General features: G+C 40.1%; 1 protein-coding gene across 1 annotated transcript; it reads right to left on the bottom strand.

Moving 5' to 3' along the window:
* Positions 1-1,058: 1,058 nt before the first annotated feature.
* Positions 1,059-2,644, bottom strand: LOC115193642 (homeobox protein XHOX-3-like). The gene is made up of 3 exons (XM_029752527.1): positions 2,641-2,644; positions 2,033-2,271; positions 1,059-1,529 (listed from the first exon to the last, which is right to left on the bottom strand). Exons 1-3 carry the CDS (start codon positions 2,642-2,644, stop codon positions 1,059-1,061), a joined length of 714 nt encoding a protein of 237 aa, XP_029608387.1.
* Between the last annotated feature and the right edge of the window lie 14,139 nt (positions 2,645-16,783).

Below are 16,783 nucleotides of genomic sequence, written 5' to 3'. Positions count from 1 at the left end.
AATAAATAGCAATAATGTAATTGATAGCCTCTGTGTCTACAGTCTGTCTGAGATTACTGCTGAATCAGACAAAGAACCACGTACAGTAATCTAAACAAAAGTCTAACAGGTATTGCTGCCCTCGACCAAGGAGCTGTTATCAGATAAGACACAGTTATATGATTATAATGTAGGTTCTATGTGTGCAATTGAACCATTCAGAAGTACATTGAAAATGTAGATTGATTTGAGTTTATTTATTTTATTTACTTTGTAAAAGTATGCTTGACAGAGTAATATAGGTCATTGTTGATACAAACGAGTGTGCTCAATCACAATTTGTTCTTTTAAAATATTGAACCAGAGATTTCTCATAAATATGTATTAACTAAAATATTTCATCACATATTCCAAAAGGTGGAAAAGAAAATCTTATGTACACATTGCGCCTTCACATATTCTGGTACCGTATGCATTCTCTTCAATTCTAGACAAGATAATAGAATAGTGCAAACATTAGACAAACACATGAGCAACAGTAGTTTCTGCAAAGCCATTTCTCAGGTGTTGAGATTCATACTTGATTATCAGAGCAAACAGTGAAATAGGTGAATTTTTATGACTGAAAAGTTTCAGTAATATATATTTTTTATATATTGTTTCACCTGCAATGTCTAATTGGACATTCTACTAATGAATCTCCTCTGCCTTTTAGTGAATCAGCAGTAAGAATGAAGATTCTCGTTCTTGGCACTAAAGAAAATGCAGTTACGACAAAAGGAACGTTTTTTTTTATTGCCTCAAGGTCATCCCCAGTGTTGGGCTGGAATGTTTCAAGGTCATCAATCTGGAAAGTTGTTGCATTTCACATGAATAAATAAAACAGTATTAACAACCCCAGCTGTGTTATTACAGACAGACACATGCAAATCTAGAGCTCCAACAACATGGAAAGCTGGATCAAATTGCACTCCTCCAGGGAGGGCAGTTTATCTGATCATGAGGTGTGATTGTGCTCAATGTATCGTCACCACCATTGACTTCATATCATAATTTCCTGGTAGCTACTGCAGGAAACTTCATCTGGGCAAAGGCACCTCTTCCCTCCTGTCTAGACTGGTAGCCATCGTTTTGGGACTGCGTGGTCGATTCAGGCCAATCGCGGTCAGCCCTCTGGCTTTGAACAGTTGGTCTGATCCCCAGTGGAGGCAGAGGGGGCAGGGGCAAGTGGCGGGATTGTGCATCACATTGGAATGGGGGTAGAGAGCCGTTGGGGGTAGACCACCCGGCCTAGGGTAAGGGGAGTGAGAGAGGCACAGGGGATCCAGTGGCCTGAGGGGTGCAGCGAAGGGGCTGGGAACAGAGGGGGCACCTGCCCCCACCCCGAGGTGAGAGTAGAGGTGCAGGGGGAGGTGGGGGAGAAAGGGGTAAGGTAGGCCTGCTGCAGCCTGGCTCACCATAAGGGCACACAGGTTGGGGTCCAGAGGGTGTGGCCAGCTGAGAGAGTGACGCTGCCTCTTGTCCTTCATTCGCCTGTTTTGGAACCATACCTGGGATTGGGGAGGAGAGAAAGGAGGATTAGAGGGGAAGGAAGGAGGGACCAACCGAAATGCCCACTTAACCTGGGCTGCCTCACATTTCTCAATGATAAATTACAGTAGACCCACACTATAATACATCACAAATGTGCTTTGTTTAGGTTACATTCAGGTAAGGTTGGACCATCACTGTTAAACTGGTAGTTCGCGAGCCTGAACTGACACTCCCTACCTATATAAAAGTAAATGCCAGAAGCTGTTGCTAAACTCCCTCATTTATGAAGTCGTGCCTTGCATTCCTTGTCATTCATAAATGATCCTCAAATAGTTTAGATAAATGTCGTTTATATGCATGTTAAAGTGACTAAGTTTGTCAGGGCCTCCTTGCATAAGGCAGGCAGCTTAGCTGTCAGTATGCCAAGTGTAGGCTTAACTCTAAAAATGAACAAGAAAGAGAGGTAAAAACTAATTTGACATTTAATTAGAATTTCCATGTGTGCAGTAGGGTAAGCTACCTTGATTGTGGTCTCGGGGAGGTTCAGTGCTGTCGCCAGTTCGCATCTCCTCGGTCGAGAAACATAGCTCTCCTTGAGGTATTCTTGCTCCAGGCGGGACAGTTGTTCCCGGGTAAAGGCAGTTCGGTGTCGCCGACTGTGGTCAGTCATATTAACTGAGCTGCGCGGGCATGGCTCATCTCCATGTCCACTGTTTGTATCAACCACTATGGTGACCGGCGTTTCCCTGCCCTCTGCAACTGAAAATACAAACATTGAAAATAAAGTTAAATGAAAAAGAGCAGTTTTGATTTCATTTTAGAAATTCACGTGCATGTCTGTTGCGAACTGGTTCGATCCAAACTTCTCAATAGAATAGGATAGGCCTACTATTCGAAAAGAATACCAAACAGAAGTCTATCACAATTGGTGTTGTCTAGTCGAGATATAACTCCCTTAGCATAATATTTGGCAATGTATTGTCCATGCGTAATTACGCGTACGTTACTAAAGTAGCACGGGCCTAAAAGTGAATAGCCTAAGAACACTTTATCGGTTGGCTTTCACGGCATGCGCAAGCCAAGGCTACAGACAACTAAGAGATTTGAGAATACTTTAGGGCTACTTACGCATATTGCCGTTTCTTTTATGATATATGTGTCCTGACTTCCAAGTTTACTCCTTTATAAATGTTGGCCTAAAATTTAAAATTATTCCCAATGCGTGCGCCACTGTATCATCCAAAGTTGATAACGCTAAAATTGGTGTCTCTCTCCTTGCCTTGTTGACGCACTGTCTGCAGACTCGAGCCAAGTTCGTTTACAGAGAGGGGATGAGTTGTTTTTGTCGCCCGGTTTGAACCCCCCTGCTTTCTCTCCTTCTTTCTGTCTTTTATATCTCCCTGGTCGAGACATCTTTTGCTAATGAGAGACACGGTCTATCCGCCAAGGCGCCGCCTGGGCGCAAGGAGGGAAGGAGGTGTTCAATTGTCTTTGGTCTCCGACCAGTCTTTGTACTTTTGTTATGGAGAATTAAGATCAACCTCCCTTTCCTTACTGTCACAGAAGCGTCCCTGTCGAAATAGACCAACCCTCATTGTTCTGTGGCGTTTGATGTTTGTATTTCGGGAAGTCAATCATTAGAACCCTAATGTTTGTAAATTGCGTAAACGTGAGGTACAACCTGCACAAAGGCAGAAAACCCGGCATTTAAAATGTTCTCAGATATTGTTGACCGACTTAATACATTTTAGACATATAGTTTGGCATAAATAGTATTTAAAACACCAACTCATACACTGGTATAATTACACCTATGTAAACACATGTGACGATGATGATGTTAATGATTATTGAAACAGAGACATACTTAAAAACATATTATTGATAGGCTACAGAGTCAAACATAAATATTAACGTAGCTACATGCATTTAACACATTTGAAATTAAATATGGTTCCTAAATGTATCAGAGTCCCCCGTTGAAATTGGAGTTGGTACCTATAAAATCAGAGGAAATAGCCTACCGTGCTTACTAATGTGTCAATACAGTTGCGCACTTGTAAATGGGGTGCTACTTGACTGATCAATGGGATCATTGGATTATGTTCCATCAGAACACTGTTACAATGCTTAATCCAGTCCTGATCCCATCGACGACTAAAGAGTGTTAATTAAACTGGCTAGGCCAAGCGTCAAACACTGAGGGGATCGATTATTTATTCTATTGAGCAGATTTGTTAATCATAGACCTAAACGAAATCTGATCCTAACTCTCATTAATGTGTCACTGTGAAAGTGAATTGCAGAGATGGCTGAATCGATGCGTCGCCCTCATTCTGGACAGGCTATCTAAAATGGAAAAGCATGGGAACGTATTTTTTGTGTAATTGGTGAATAGGAAGTGTTAGTTGTCACACGCTCGCCTCCGGGTAGGCTATAAGACTGCTGGAAGAGTTTCAGCATCTCTTTGTCCCGCTCACCAACGTATAAACCTTTCCTTGGCCCAATAAACGTTGCCTTGCCCCAGCGGAGTGGTCATGGAAATCGGGACCAGCGGGGGAGTGGAGAGGGGAGGCAGCCTGGGTGCGCAGTAGTCCACCAATCTATCCTATTCCAGACGTAGACAGACAAGAGCATGCACGTGGTTAGATCGGCGGACATGGCGCAGAAGGATGGCTTAGGCTACTGCTATCACCCAAGTGGATGTTTGTATTGTTATACATAGACTCTTTGATCACAAATGGCCGAGTGGCTCCACGTTGATTGACTGTTGCCTTTGTCTAGAGTCAAACCGGGTCAAACCAGGTCCAATGACGCTTGCAATACAGGGTTATTATTATGAGGAATCATCGACATGATTGATATCAGCCACTAAACGTCTGCAAAGTGGGAAGTTTGCACATTCTCTCTTTACTTAAAAAATATATATAATTACTGACAATCATCCTGGACATTCAGACGGAGCAAATAACCAGAAAGTCATATTTGGCCGTTATTCAATCAAAATTGGTCTACAAAATACTTTCCGAATGCGAATAGAACTTGGATGTAATTCGATGTGTGAAACATCGATGTTCTGGACATCTGTATCTTCTCTACCCTAATATAGACGTTAACCACACACGTCTATCGAGTATTATACAGAGAGACTAACAAATTAAAAACAAAACCGTTTACGTTTAAATGACCTATCTCTGATTTCAATTGAATAGGTCACATGAATGCATTATTCTATTAGACTGTATTGGCTAAATATAGGCCTACCCTCTGAGCTTCCCATAGTGTATACCCACCCATGTTTTGGGGCAGAAAAGGGGTCGTGGGTTTAGGCACTGAGCGCCCCCTTATGATCAGACCATTAACTGCTCACGTTCGGAAAGCTTTCATTGAACGAGTGTGCAGAGTACCACCTGTGGGCGCGTCACGGAGTTGAAGATGAACATTTGGATGGAGGAGCATATCCATCTCTGGAAAAATTAAGACACCACTGCAAAATGATCAGTTCCTCTGGTTTTACTATTTATAAGTATGTGTTTGGGTAAAATGAAATGTTTTGTTTTATTCTATAAACGACTGACAACATTTCTTCCATATTCCAAATAAAAATATTGTAATTTAGAGCATTTATTTGCAGAAAACGACAACTGGTCAAAAGAACAAAAATGATGCGGTGTTGTCAGACCTCGAATAATGCAAAGAAAATTTGTACATGTTAATTTTTAAACAACACAGTACTAATGTTTTAACTTAGGAAGAGTTTAGAAATCAATATTTGGAGGAATAACCCTGATTTTCAATCCCAGCTTTCATACGTCTTGGCATGCTCTCCACCAGTCTTTCACATTGATGTTCGGTGACTTTATGCCGCTCCTGGCGCAAACATTCAAGCAGCTCGGCTTTGTTTGATGGCTAGTGACCATCCATCTTCCTATTGATCACATTCCAGAGGTTTTCAATGGGGTTCAGGTCGTGAGATTGGGCTGGCCATGACAGGGTCTTGATCTGGTGGTCCTCCATCCACACCTTGATTGACCTGGCTGTGTGGCATGGAGCATTGTCCTGCTGGAACAACCAATCCTCAGAGTTGGGGAACATTGTCAGAGCAGAAGGAAGCAAGTTTTCTTCCAGGACAACCTTGTGGGTGGCTTGGTTCATGAGTCCTTCACAAAGACATCTGCCTGATTCCAGCCTTGCTGAAGCACCCCCAGATCATCACTGATCCTCCACCAAATTTCACAGTGGGTGTGAGACACTGGCTTGTAGGTCTCTCCAGGTCTCGCACCCACTGAAATTTGGTCATGGATCAGTGGAAGACCGAGGAAGACGCATGAATCAAGCCACAGACAAGGTTGTCCTGGAAGAAAACTTGCTTCCTTCTGCTCTGACAATGTTCCCCAACTCTGAGGATTGGTTGTTCCAGCAGGACAATGCTCCATGCCACACAGCCAGGTCAATCAAGGTGTGGATGGAGGACCACCAGATCAAGACCCAGTCATGGCCAGCCCAATCTCCAGACCTGAACCCCATTGAAAACCTCTGGAATGTAATCAAGAGGAAGATGGAGGGTTACAAGCCATCAAACAAAGCCGAGCTGTTTGAATGTTTGCGCCAGGAGCGGCATAAAGTCACCCAACATCAATGTGAAAGACTGGTGGAGAGCATGCCAAGACGCATGAAAGCTGTGATTGAAAATCAGGGTTATTCCTCCAAATATTGATTTCTGAACTCTTCTTATGTTAAAACATTAGTATTGTGTTGTTTAAAAAATGAATATAAACGTATTTTCTTTGCATTATTCGAGGTCTGACAACACCGCGTCTTTTTTGTTATTTTGACCAGTGGTCGTTTTCTGCAAATAAATGCTCTAAATGACAATATTTTTATTTGGAATTTGGGAGAAATGTTGCCAGTAGTTTATAGAATAAAACAAAATTTTTCATTTTACCCAAACACATACCTATAAATAGTAAAACCAGAGAAACTGTTCATTTTGCAGTGGTCTCTTACTTTTTTCCAGAGCTGTAGTTAGACATCTATAGGTTATGGAGCAATAAGCTAATCAATAAGGAAGGACTGATAAGCTTGCTTGAAATATTCATTTTCCGTTCCCAGTTAAAACAATGATAGCTGACCTTCGTTTCGTAGCGTTCCGATCATCGTTAGAAGGTTCTATCTTTAGTATCGGATGTGGTTCCCGGAGCCTTCGTTATTAACGTGGCTCTTAAAAACCTTCGCACATCTGCGAGTGATCCAGACCATCGGTATCAGCCGAAGTGCACACATACAAAGTGCTCTTCCGCGGCAAAATAAAAGAGAAGAAAGTATGTCTGTGACCGCAGAGAACTTCAGAACGAAGTTGACTACAAATGCCAAGTTGCCATAGTATTTGGAATTGTTACAAACAAGTGAAGGATAAATTAAAAACCGCGGTTGACTGCATTAAGCTACATGGTTCCTATAGCCTATTCCAATCATATTGAAATCAATTTCATGTTCAATCAATTCAGTTCTATTTTGTGACTAGGCTAGTGTCTGCAATTTTTGCCAAGTGTTTGATGGTGTGTGCCAACGTGTGGGCAATGATGTGCCCCATATGTGATTTAGATCATTATTTTGGGGTAAGCATAATAAGCCGCATCAATAGCCTAATGCAGCAATAGGTGGTAGTATCTCTCTGGGATCTGATCCGTCGTCAGTATTGTGGAATAATTTGAATGGAGAAAGCTAATCCAAGAGCAGCGCTGCTTTTCTTTCCATCCTACACATGGTCTAACGACGCACATATCGAACATTCTCTCGACGTGCTTGTTGACCCATAAATAAAGATGCATCTGGTACGATCATATCATAATGCTTAATAGAGGCAGTGTGCACTCCTTGTGACGTCGGTGCATCACGCATGTTTTCACCGCGATTAGCCTATCCGCACCTCATCTGCACTCTAGGTAAGCGTCAAACCATTGGGCGAGGGGGACAAAACACACCTGTTATTGAATATTTCGACAAGAATACACTCATTAATTGATTTACCCAACTTCATTTCGAGTTCACTATATTACATAAGGCAGAGGAAAATAAACCTTTGCGCAAATGCATTAACGTCGATAAAAGATTTACGCCCATTTGGACGCAAAGCGCTCTGTATGTCATTGACTGAAAACTATACAATTTGACAGTTGCAGTATAGGCTACCTTATCTATATGTTTACAAAACCATTTTTAAAATATTGATGATGTCATTAGTAACAGTAGTACCTTCATTAGCAACAGTGAAATTGGATTGACATATCGACTCTTGATAACACAGACGCTTAAACGACCTGTCAGAGATGAAGCAAAAAGAAAGAAAGAAAATAACCGATGAAGCAGCGGCAGACAAATGGATCCACCGAGGCCTATAGCCTATATTCTGTGCGTGTGAAGCTTATATTTGTTTCCCCCAACATAAACAGTACCAGTGTGGCTCCCTCTTGACTGTACACAGACCACATCTGCTTCGGTCTTGACAAAGAGGGCATGGGCCTTTGCCAAACGTCGTTAAATTAACAAACTCCAGTTTCAGTCAAGGGAGAAGGATTGGCATCGGCTCAAGAATTTTGTTCGACTCCCTCCGATCTCTACAGGGGTGGTTGGTTTATTTTGGTCTCAAAAAAAGAATAGGCGTCGCGTTGAGGCATAATGAAACGCACAGAACGGCTTCAAATGGCAGAGTGGTTCGTTCTCTGGTCCAATATGGCAAACCCGAATGTTAACGACACTGCAATATGGAAGAAACATGACATCACCGATACCATCATGGGGTTCCTCAACATGCACGAACGTTTATTTAGTTGTTTTATTCTTGGATGGTGACATGGCTGGTTGGTCCATCATCACTTGAATCAATTAGACTTGAAAAACGTAGGCTGACATAAATGTTCTCAAACTTTTAATGAACACGTTAAGCCTAGCGCTAGTGCTAATAGCCATTTTTGCCTAGACAAAAAAATTGCAAATGCATAGTTCTAGCATAACTCAATTGATTCCTGAACTGAAAGAATATACGTTGAATCATAACCACTTGTTCCATAATATCACATTTCGTGAAATAGTCCTACATACACTATTTAGGCCTACGTTTAGGACAGCAAGGGAGGCGGCCTCAAAGTTATTTTGTAAATTGACTTAATTATGAAATTAAATAAATGCTATTGGAATTAGTTTGGTAGGGGAAATCTGTCATATAAATCTTCCATCAAATGGTGCAAAAACGAATCAGCTATAGGTTACCTATGCCATATGACGAATTCCATACAACTGTATGAAAACAGACAGCCACGCACCTTTGTCACTAATATGTAGGCTAATATTAATTTCTGCAACCCATTCCGATTATTTCTAAATTTAGGATATGTTTTGTTTGATAAAACTAACGAAAACGGTGGCATTAGCCATCATGGGTGGAAAACATTCTGAGAAAGGAGAACTAGAATGAAAAAAAAAATCTGAACAAATGACAACTAGATATTTGATTAAGCCTTTTGGTTCACGGGCAGCAATTAAATTGTGATTTTGATCCTCTGACCTGAGACCTGAAACTAAAATTGACAATAAAGGTCTGCGTTTTATTAATTGAAGGATCATTCCTTCAACGAATATCGGCCAGGACCTCATTTCCCAGTCGGTTTGTACCTTAACACAATCATGTTATTACAGGTTATTACAATACATGCCTAATAATAGTAATTTCAATATTTATTAGTAAGCTTAGGCCTATAATTTGACCAAACATTTTGTTTCTTGTGAGGGGACAAAAGAACCGTGCGTAAATGTTGCCGATGAGGTTTCTTATGGATAGTGTACTTGTCATCTTAAACGTTGACCTCGTTTTTGATTTATCGAATACGTTGTTCCAGAAATGTTTTCTGTTATATATGCTGCACATTAGCTAACATTGTAACAACCGCCTTGGATTTGAATGTTTGGTTATTTTAGTTATTGCCTTACCACCATTGTCTAACCAACCCACTGCCTTCAAACGAATATAGGCTCCTTAGCCCCACTGCTATTAGACAAAGCAGAAGCATAATATTTTACTATTAAAAGTACAGTATACATAATTATTATTCAAACATGAAGACTGGAGTATGTATATGTAGTATTCGTTTTCATTGATGGACATTATTGAAGTTCACAAAACTATTAAATGTGGGCCTACTTGGAAATGCATTCTCTTCATAATAGGGAAACAATTGCTTTTCCCTCTCCAAGATGTTGCGTCAGAAAACCATTATTATTCTGCCAAACCCAAAACGTATTTTCTGTGTCATGATCATAGATTTTTGGTTATACTAAAGTTTTTTTTTACGCACTTTTCGTAACAAATTGCCAAGATGTTCTAGCGACTGAATTTGAGTAATCTAACTGATAACGTGAACATATAGGCTACGCCGACAATAAATATCTTCAGCTCAGAGTAAACAGAATGGCTGGTGCGTAAACTGTGCGTAATGGCGCTCGTGTAGGCCTATACCGTTTTCAGGTACGGATCTTGTTACCTGCCTTGGCTCTCGTCTCTGCATCCATTAACTCAGGTTGGTTGAACGACTGCACAGACCGCCATTATAAAACGAAGATGAAAGTGTGTAATGATTCGAGCCGGGGTATTTACTGTGCCCAAGCTGAAACAGAGCGCAAGGCACTGCCTGGAACTGCGTGGGAATTCTCTGCCATAAACGCTTTTATTCCTCTAAGTTTATTATCTGGACTGAAATCTAAACGCCAGTCATAATTATCCGACTAGGCTGCCAGTGTTTCTTGCAGTTCGGTCATAATTGTGGTCATTATACAGATATATGTCTGTCCGTTACTCAAAACAAAATTGAGTTGATTATTCTGTACTTTTACAGTTCAAGCTTAAACTTGGGTTGTGTCGATGGTGAATCTATTAAACATGGGAAACTGAACCACCTCAGTCATTATTGATTTCCTAAATAACATATTATCCAGTCTATCCTAATTTAGAACAGCCACCCAAGTTTTGGTTTAGTGTTTATTTTTATTTTTCCGTTATGTTGTAGATTACATTTTTTACACTTACATTTTAGTCATTTAGCAGACGCTCTTATCCAGAGCGACTTACAGTAGTGAATGCATACATTTCATACATTTTTTTGTTTTCCGTACTGGTCCCCCGTGGGAATCGAACCCACAACCCTGGCGTTGCAAACACCATGCTCTACTCATTGCCAAGTAAGGCAACTTCATATAGGCGTAGGCTTATATGTCTACAAAAGGCAGGTCAGGTGCATGGAGGCCTATTATATATATTTTTTTTTTACTTCAATAGATTTCAGAACACTAGTAGGTTGTTGAGAATGTCCTGTCGACTTTCAGTTCGGATGGTTTCTTTTTACATTTTCCTTTTCTCAAAATATATAAAAATACGTGATTTAAATTGGCTAGAGTGATAGTCTATATGCGATTGTGTCTTATTTTGCCCAATTTCATCTTTTCAGGGGGATTTTTTTTCGGGGATTTATTTTCTAATACGCTACTCCGGCTCACCTTTACTTTTCTGTCTCCAATATCGATTTATTTTTTTATGATTTACTGATGAAGTAATATTTTCAATCTCACTTGATCAGTTTAATGCGAGTCACAATCTAATTATGTAGGTTGCTATCTGTAATGGTCCACATTTGCCAATATTTTAGATACATATCTTCTAAATGAGGGATATTCATGATACAGAACATGTTAATTGCTATTTGTATTTTTCTGAGGAGGGATTTCTAAGTTGCCTTCTGTCTTAAACTATGTACTTAAATATGTTTTATTTCAGTCGTGGCTCAACGTGCCTGCCTAGTTGCTAGTTGGCTGCATAATGCCATTATGGTGTCTTATAATTCGTGATTGTATCATGTTAGAACAATAGTTGACAGTATATGTGGGCTAAAAGTAAATCCATCAATGTTGTCAATAACTACGGAATCAAATAGTCATTTTGACCACATACATATCCCGTTGGCATGTTTTCATCCTACCTATATGTCCAATTTGATGAGACATCATCGCAATAAGTACATTTTTGCCATTTAAAAGGATCAAACTAATTTTTCACTGTGGTGCTACCCTAATAAGGTACAAACTGCAAGGGTACAATTATCTACCTATAACTAATGATACAAAGGACGTACCTTACAGGGTAAGGGAAAGGGGGATACCTAGTCAGTTGTACAACTGAATGCATTCAACTGAAATGTGTCTTCCACATTTTAACCCAAACCCTCTGAATCAGAGAGGTGCGGGGGGCTGCCATAATCGACATCCACTTCTTTCAGTGCCCGGGGATCAGTGGGTTAACTGCCTTGCTCAGGGGCAGAACACAGATTTTTACCTTGTCGGCTTGGGGATTCAACCCAGCAAACTTTCGGTTACTGGCCCCACTACAGTGATAAGAATTTGTACCCCTTTAAGTACAATTCGGCACCTTTTTTTCTGAGAGTGTAGGGCTCTATTAAATCTGACCAAAATCAGTGAATCCCAATGCCAGCCTCTGATAGAGTACCTATTGTATTTGCCTATACCACCAAGGGGCTAATGGATGGATCACTCACTATGCTTGTGAACCATGTCTTATATCCTCAACATAGTTTATTAGGCGCACCAGTAAGTGGCTGTGGCTGTGGCTTACTATATAAAGCAGGCAGACAGGCATTGAGGCATTCAGTTACTGTTCGATTGAACATTAGAATGGGCAACATGAGTGACCTAAGTGACTTTGAGCGTAGTATGATTGGCAGTGCCAGGCGCGCCGGTTCCAGTATCTCAGAAACAGTCGGCCTCCTGGGCTTTTCACGCATGACAGTGTCTAGGGATTACCGAGAATGGTGCAACAATCAAAAAACATCCAGTCAGCGGCAGTCCTGTGGGCGAAAACAGATTGTTAATGAGAGAAGTTGAAGGAGAATGGCAAGAATCCTGCCTAGTGTCAATGGTACAGGCTCGTGTCGGTGGTGTAAGGATGTGGGAAATCTTTTCCCGGCACGACGTTAGGTCCCTTGATACCAACTGAGCAACATTTGAACGCCACACCTTGTCGAATCAATTCCCCGAAGAATTCAGGATGTAATGGTTCCAAAGCGGGGTCCGCCCCGGTACTAGATGGGTGTACCTAATAACCTGACCACTGAGTGTACATGTCGTTAAGGCCCTAAACCATGGCAAGGAAGGTGCCCAACAAGGCCAATGCAGGCATCCCAGTAAAAACAGTGAATGGTGTACAGTAGAGTAGTGTCGGCTATATTCAGAGACTGCTACTAAAGGTCACGTGAGAAGGCAACATACCGTGTCAACATTATGGCCCATCTCCATGACAATCTGTGGGACCCAAGTTATGAATCAAATGGCAGCCGGGTTTTGTGGTTAAGATAATTGACTTTTGTAGTCATTCAAGTATTATGTGAAATGTTGTACTGGGAACTAAAGCCTTGGGTGTAACTTAGCCAGATAATACTGTGCAGTACATAGATTGTTGAAATGAGCCCCAGCCTCCTGAAAGTCGCCAGATTGCCAGGTCTGTTTTTTTGTGGGTTGTGCTTCATGGGCCACATGGTTTTAGGTGATGCCTTGCGCGGACACACACACACACACACACACACACACACACACACACGTATAAACACACACACTATCTAAGGTCTGAGTCCTAACTTTAGATGTGTAACTCTAATTTCCTCTCAACTCTCCCACAGACATCACTGATGTATGATTTGAATGAGAGACCTAAGTTACACATGCATGTTTGTTGGGTTGGGATTCCCTGACAGAGTAAAGGACATCCACTCATAATGAGGGGTCTGTGCCTTATCTTAATTCTAAACATGTGCTTTTAGGGTAGTGTCCTGTTCTGTAGTTATGCTTCTTCCTGTACGATCAAAGCTTTTCTACAAGAAGTTATACTGTGTATTGTCTTGTAGGAACCATTTCCTGTTAGAATGAGTCAATCTTCTTTAGTGGACAGTTTTTCATCTGGTAGTTTGTTCTTACAGAATGTCATACTAATTACACACTCACTACCATACATCTTATGTTACCAGTCATATGCCAACTATATCCACTTGTTATAACAGTTCCATTGTAAATAGCAAAGAAGCACTTAAATTGGCATTGAACAAGACCCATGTTGAAATGAACTTGTTGAAATGAAATGAACTGACACCACGCTGCAATAACACTCCACAGAACAGTGATAAGTGGCCATTCAAATGATCTCTGTTGTGGCTTTATGATTGTCGGAGTTATACGGTTGGTGCTAATGATCCGTTATGATTCCCTTCGAAGGAGTATGGTCATTTTCATAACATCTTTACGTGAATACAATGACAGGCTGCCTGTGTGTGACGCATCACACAACCCTTGTTGTTTTCATCATTGTTGATTATGTATCTGAGACAGGGAACATCATTTAGAATACATTTTTGCCTCTGTAACTATTTTTGAAAGTTCTTCAAATAGTTCCATATGATAAAACATTTGTTAAGGGATCTGAAGAGTATTCAAACTTTGTATCTAGGGCTAAATATCAAGAAAGCATGCACTCGTTTACCATTATTCCAACCATTTAATGGCGGTGCATTTGGAAGCAGTTAGAGGCATTTATGTAACCACATAATAGCCACTCTATCTTACTAGTGTTGTAACACTCCACACTCTTTTCTTTGGTGCTGGCGGACATAAAGGACATTTGGAATAAATAGCCATCGGGCTACTTCAATCTCTTATATTTCACGACTTGATTTCATGTTAAATACGGCTAATGTTTACTCACCCAGTTTAACAAGCTCAATAACAGTAATCAAGTCATTTAGATGTTGTATTTTGTGTTATCATTGTGGCTATGATGAGGATGATGATGATGATGATGGAGAGTTTTGGTTATTATTAAGGCTATTAGTAAGTAGCACCAATAACCGCTTTACTTCAGTGCTGATGCATGGATTTGTTTCTTCAAACTTTTCCCACAATTTATTCTAGCTACAATTTGTTGACTATAGGGTTGATGCTGGGGCTGCGGCTGGTGATGATACTTGGTTTAGTGGTTTAAAACCTAATCTAGCTACATGAATTACTACAAGAGGATGCAGTTATAATATTGCCATTGTTCTGAGCCTGAAATATAGCCTGACTTCATGTTCATTGAAATGACCTTGGTCTAGTCTGTCAATTTGACCTTTTGACAACCGTTGTGTATTATTAACCACATGCTGCTTTATCATTGTGTCAGAAACGATAGAAACATGGTTGAAGGGTGTTGATTCCAATGAACAGCAAGCGTCAAATGTGATAATATTTTCGATATTATTATTATTTTCGAGTAGTTAATTATGCCACAGATCAAATAAGATTTAAACAAGCGTTTTTTCCCATGCGTAAAACTCAAGATTAGAATGACGTTAGTGGCAGTGAAGCGTGAAAATGGAAGTCACACTTCCCCATGTAGTTCAAGTGAGGATTATGCCCAATCTCACGTTTTTTTTTGGTACAAACAAATAAAAACATATTTTTTTTCACGCATGTCAGACTGTTAAACCAGCTCTTTGAAATGTAATTTAAAAACTCAACCAAAATCTACTTTAAAAATATAGATTATTGTACTAATTTACTATACAGGAAAATGTGTGTTTGCCTCCCTATTGTATTAATTCCTCTATAATGGTGACTCAGCATGCGAGGTCCATATCTGGACAATGTTTCATGAGCAGAAAAGATCAATATGGTGAAGATATATTTACACGGAAAATAGAAAACAAGGTGAAAATGCCTAGTGCCCAAGAAGTGTAGGCTAGTACAATACTTCAACCATGTCTGCTGTAAATTAAAGCATGTTGCTTGCATTTGCGCAAATATTCAGTTCACAAAATGTAGGCCTAGAACACCTTTACAACAATGGACTAGGTTACTTTGATTAGCATGCATCGTGCTCCACGAATCCACTTTAGAAAACATAAATAGCCTACCATTAGGTGAAACGCCCAACCTGTCCCCTGCACCAAATGGTGGTACTTTAGAGATTGCAAATACTGTACAAGGCTGCTTTGACGTCTGGTTCATATTTCAAGAAACTGTTAGTATATGGAAAGTATTCGTCGATAATTCACCCAATGGTTCGTTGTTAGTGTCTTGTTTTCAGTATGCCGATGCCATATTTATGTCCATTGTTCACATAAATGTAATCTAATGTGTCGGGATCCAGCATTTTCATCAGGAAGAAAAGCTATAGGCTACGTATCTTCTCAGTACAGAGGGTTGGAAATATTTTAGAATCAAGCCAAATGGGTCAGGTGCAGAAAAATACAAGGGGGTAAATGTGAGGCCATGGCAACACGCCATCTCTGTCAAGTGCTCAGGGAACAATGGGAAATTACATGACATTTGCAAAGAGTTAGTATGCTGAATAATTGGCATTTATTTGTGTATTAGGAATTATTTGTCGTTTTTAAATATTTGTAGCATACATGATCAGACAGTTCTTGGGTGTAAATAAATAAATAGCGGCATGTGTACGCACACAACCATATTGTGTTGGGCTGTTGGCTTCTACTTTCATCACACTTTTAAGGCCTTATCATTCTCAAATGTTGAATATAGAACTTTTCAATTCCAGAGAGCACTTATATTCCATGATATGGTTTTGGTAAAAAAAAAAAAAAAATGGTACACATTTCAAAACGCCCAGGGTTGTTACCTTGATAGTCAAAGGCATGTCTGGTATCCACACACAATACCGATTTTTGCCTGACTACATTCACCTTTTTTTTATGCAAAAAATGTTACTGAGGCCTTTTCATGTTTGGTGATGCATTATAATTACGCACGACACGTTCTCCTCAATAACTTTAGTACCTGCATGATATCATACTTATTCCACAATGTAGCCTAATAGTCTAATGTATTATTTCCAAACTGTATAGCCTACTTTATTCGCAAGTAACTCATACCAAATAACGCTAGTTATTGTAAAGATTTTTGGTTTGAATATGTTTTATGGACAAGTCGTTTGAAATTGAATATATTATCGTTTTCAAAGCATTGGTAATACATTTTCTTTTCCCCCTAGGAAATATTTCACCTGAGTTTATTTGCACGTGTACACCACTCTTTCTATTGTTGTCTGTCCCGCGAGGCACTCCCCTTATCAGTTGCACAATTACGCATAGTTAATATTACTTAGGTTACAAATCAGTTTTGAAACTTACCATTACTTATTCCTGGATTTGGGTATAGGAAA

This window comes from Salmo trutta, chromosome 1 (assembly GCF_901001165.1).
Source record: "Salmo trutta chromosome 1, fSalTru1.1, whole genome shotgun sequence".
NCBI lineage: Eukaryota > Metazoa > Chordata > Actinopteri > Salmoniformes > Salmonidae > Salmo > Salmo trutta.
The sequence above is the reverse complement of the archived record's forward strand: the minus strand, read 5'-3'. Positions and strand labels throughout refer to the sequence as shown.

Coding starts and splice junctions, on each gene's coding strand:
- LOC115193642 (XM_029752527.1), bottom strand. Junction 1,530..2,032: donor TCCCCGAGACCACAATCAAG/GTAGCTTACCCT, acceptor CCCCAATCCCAG/GTATGGTTCCAAAACAGGCG.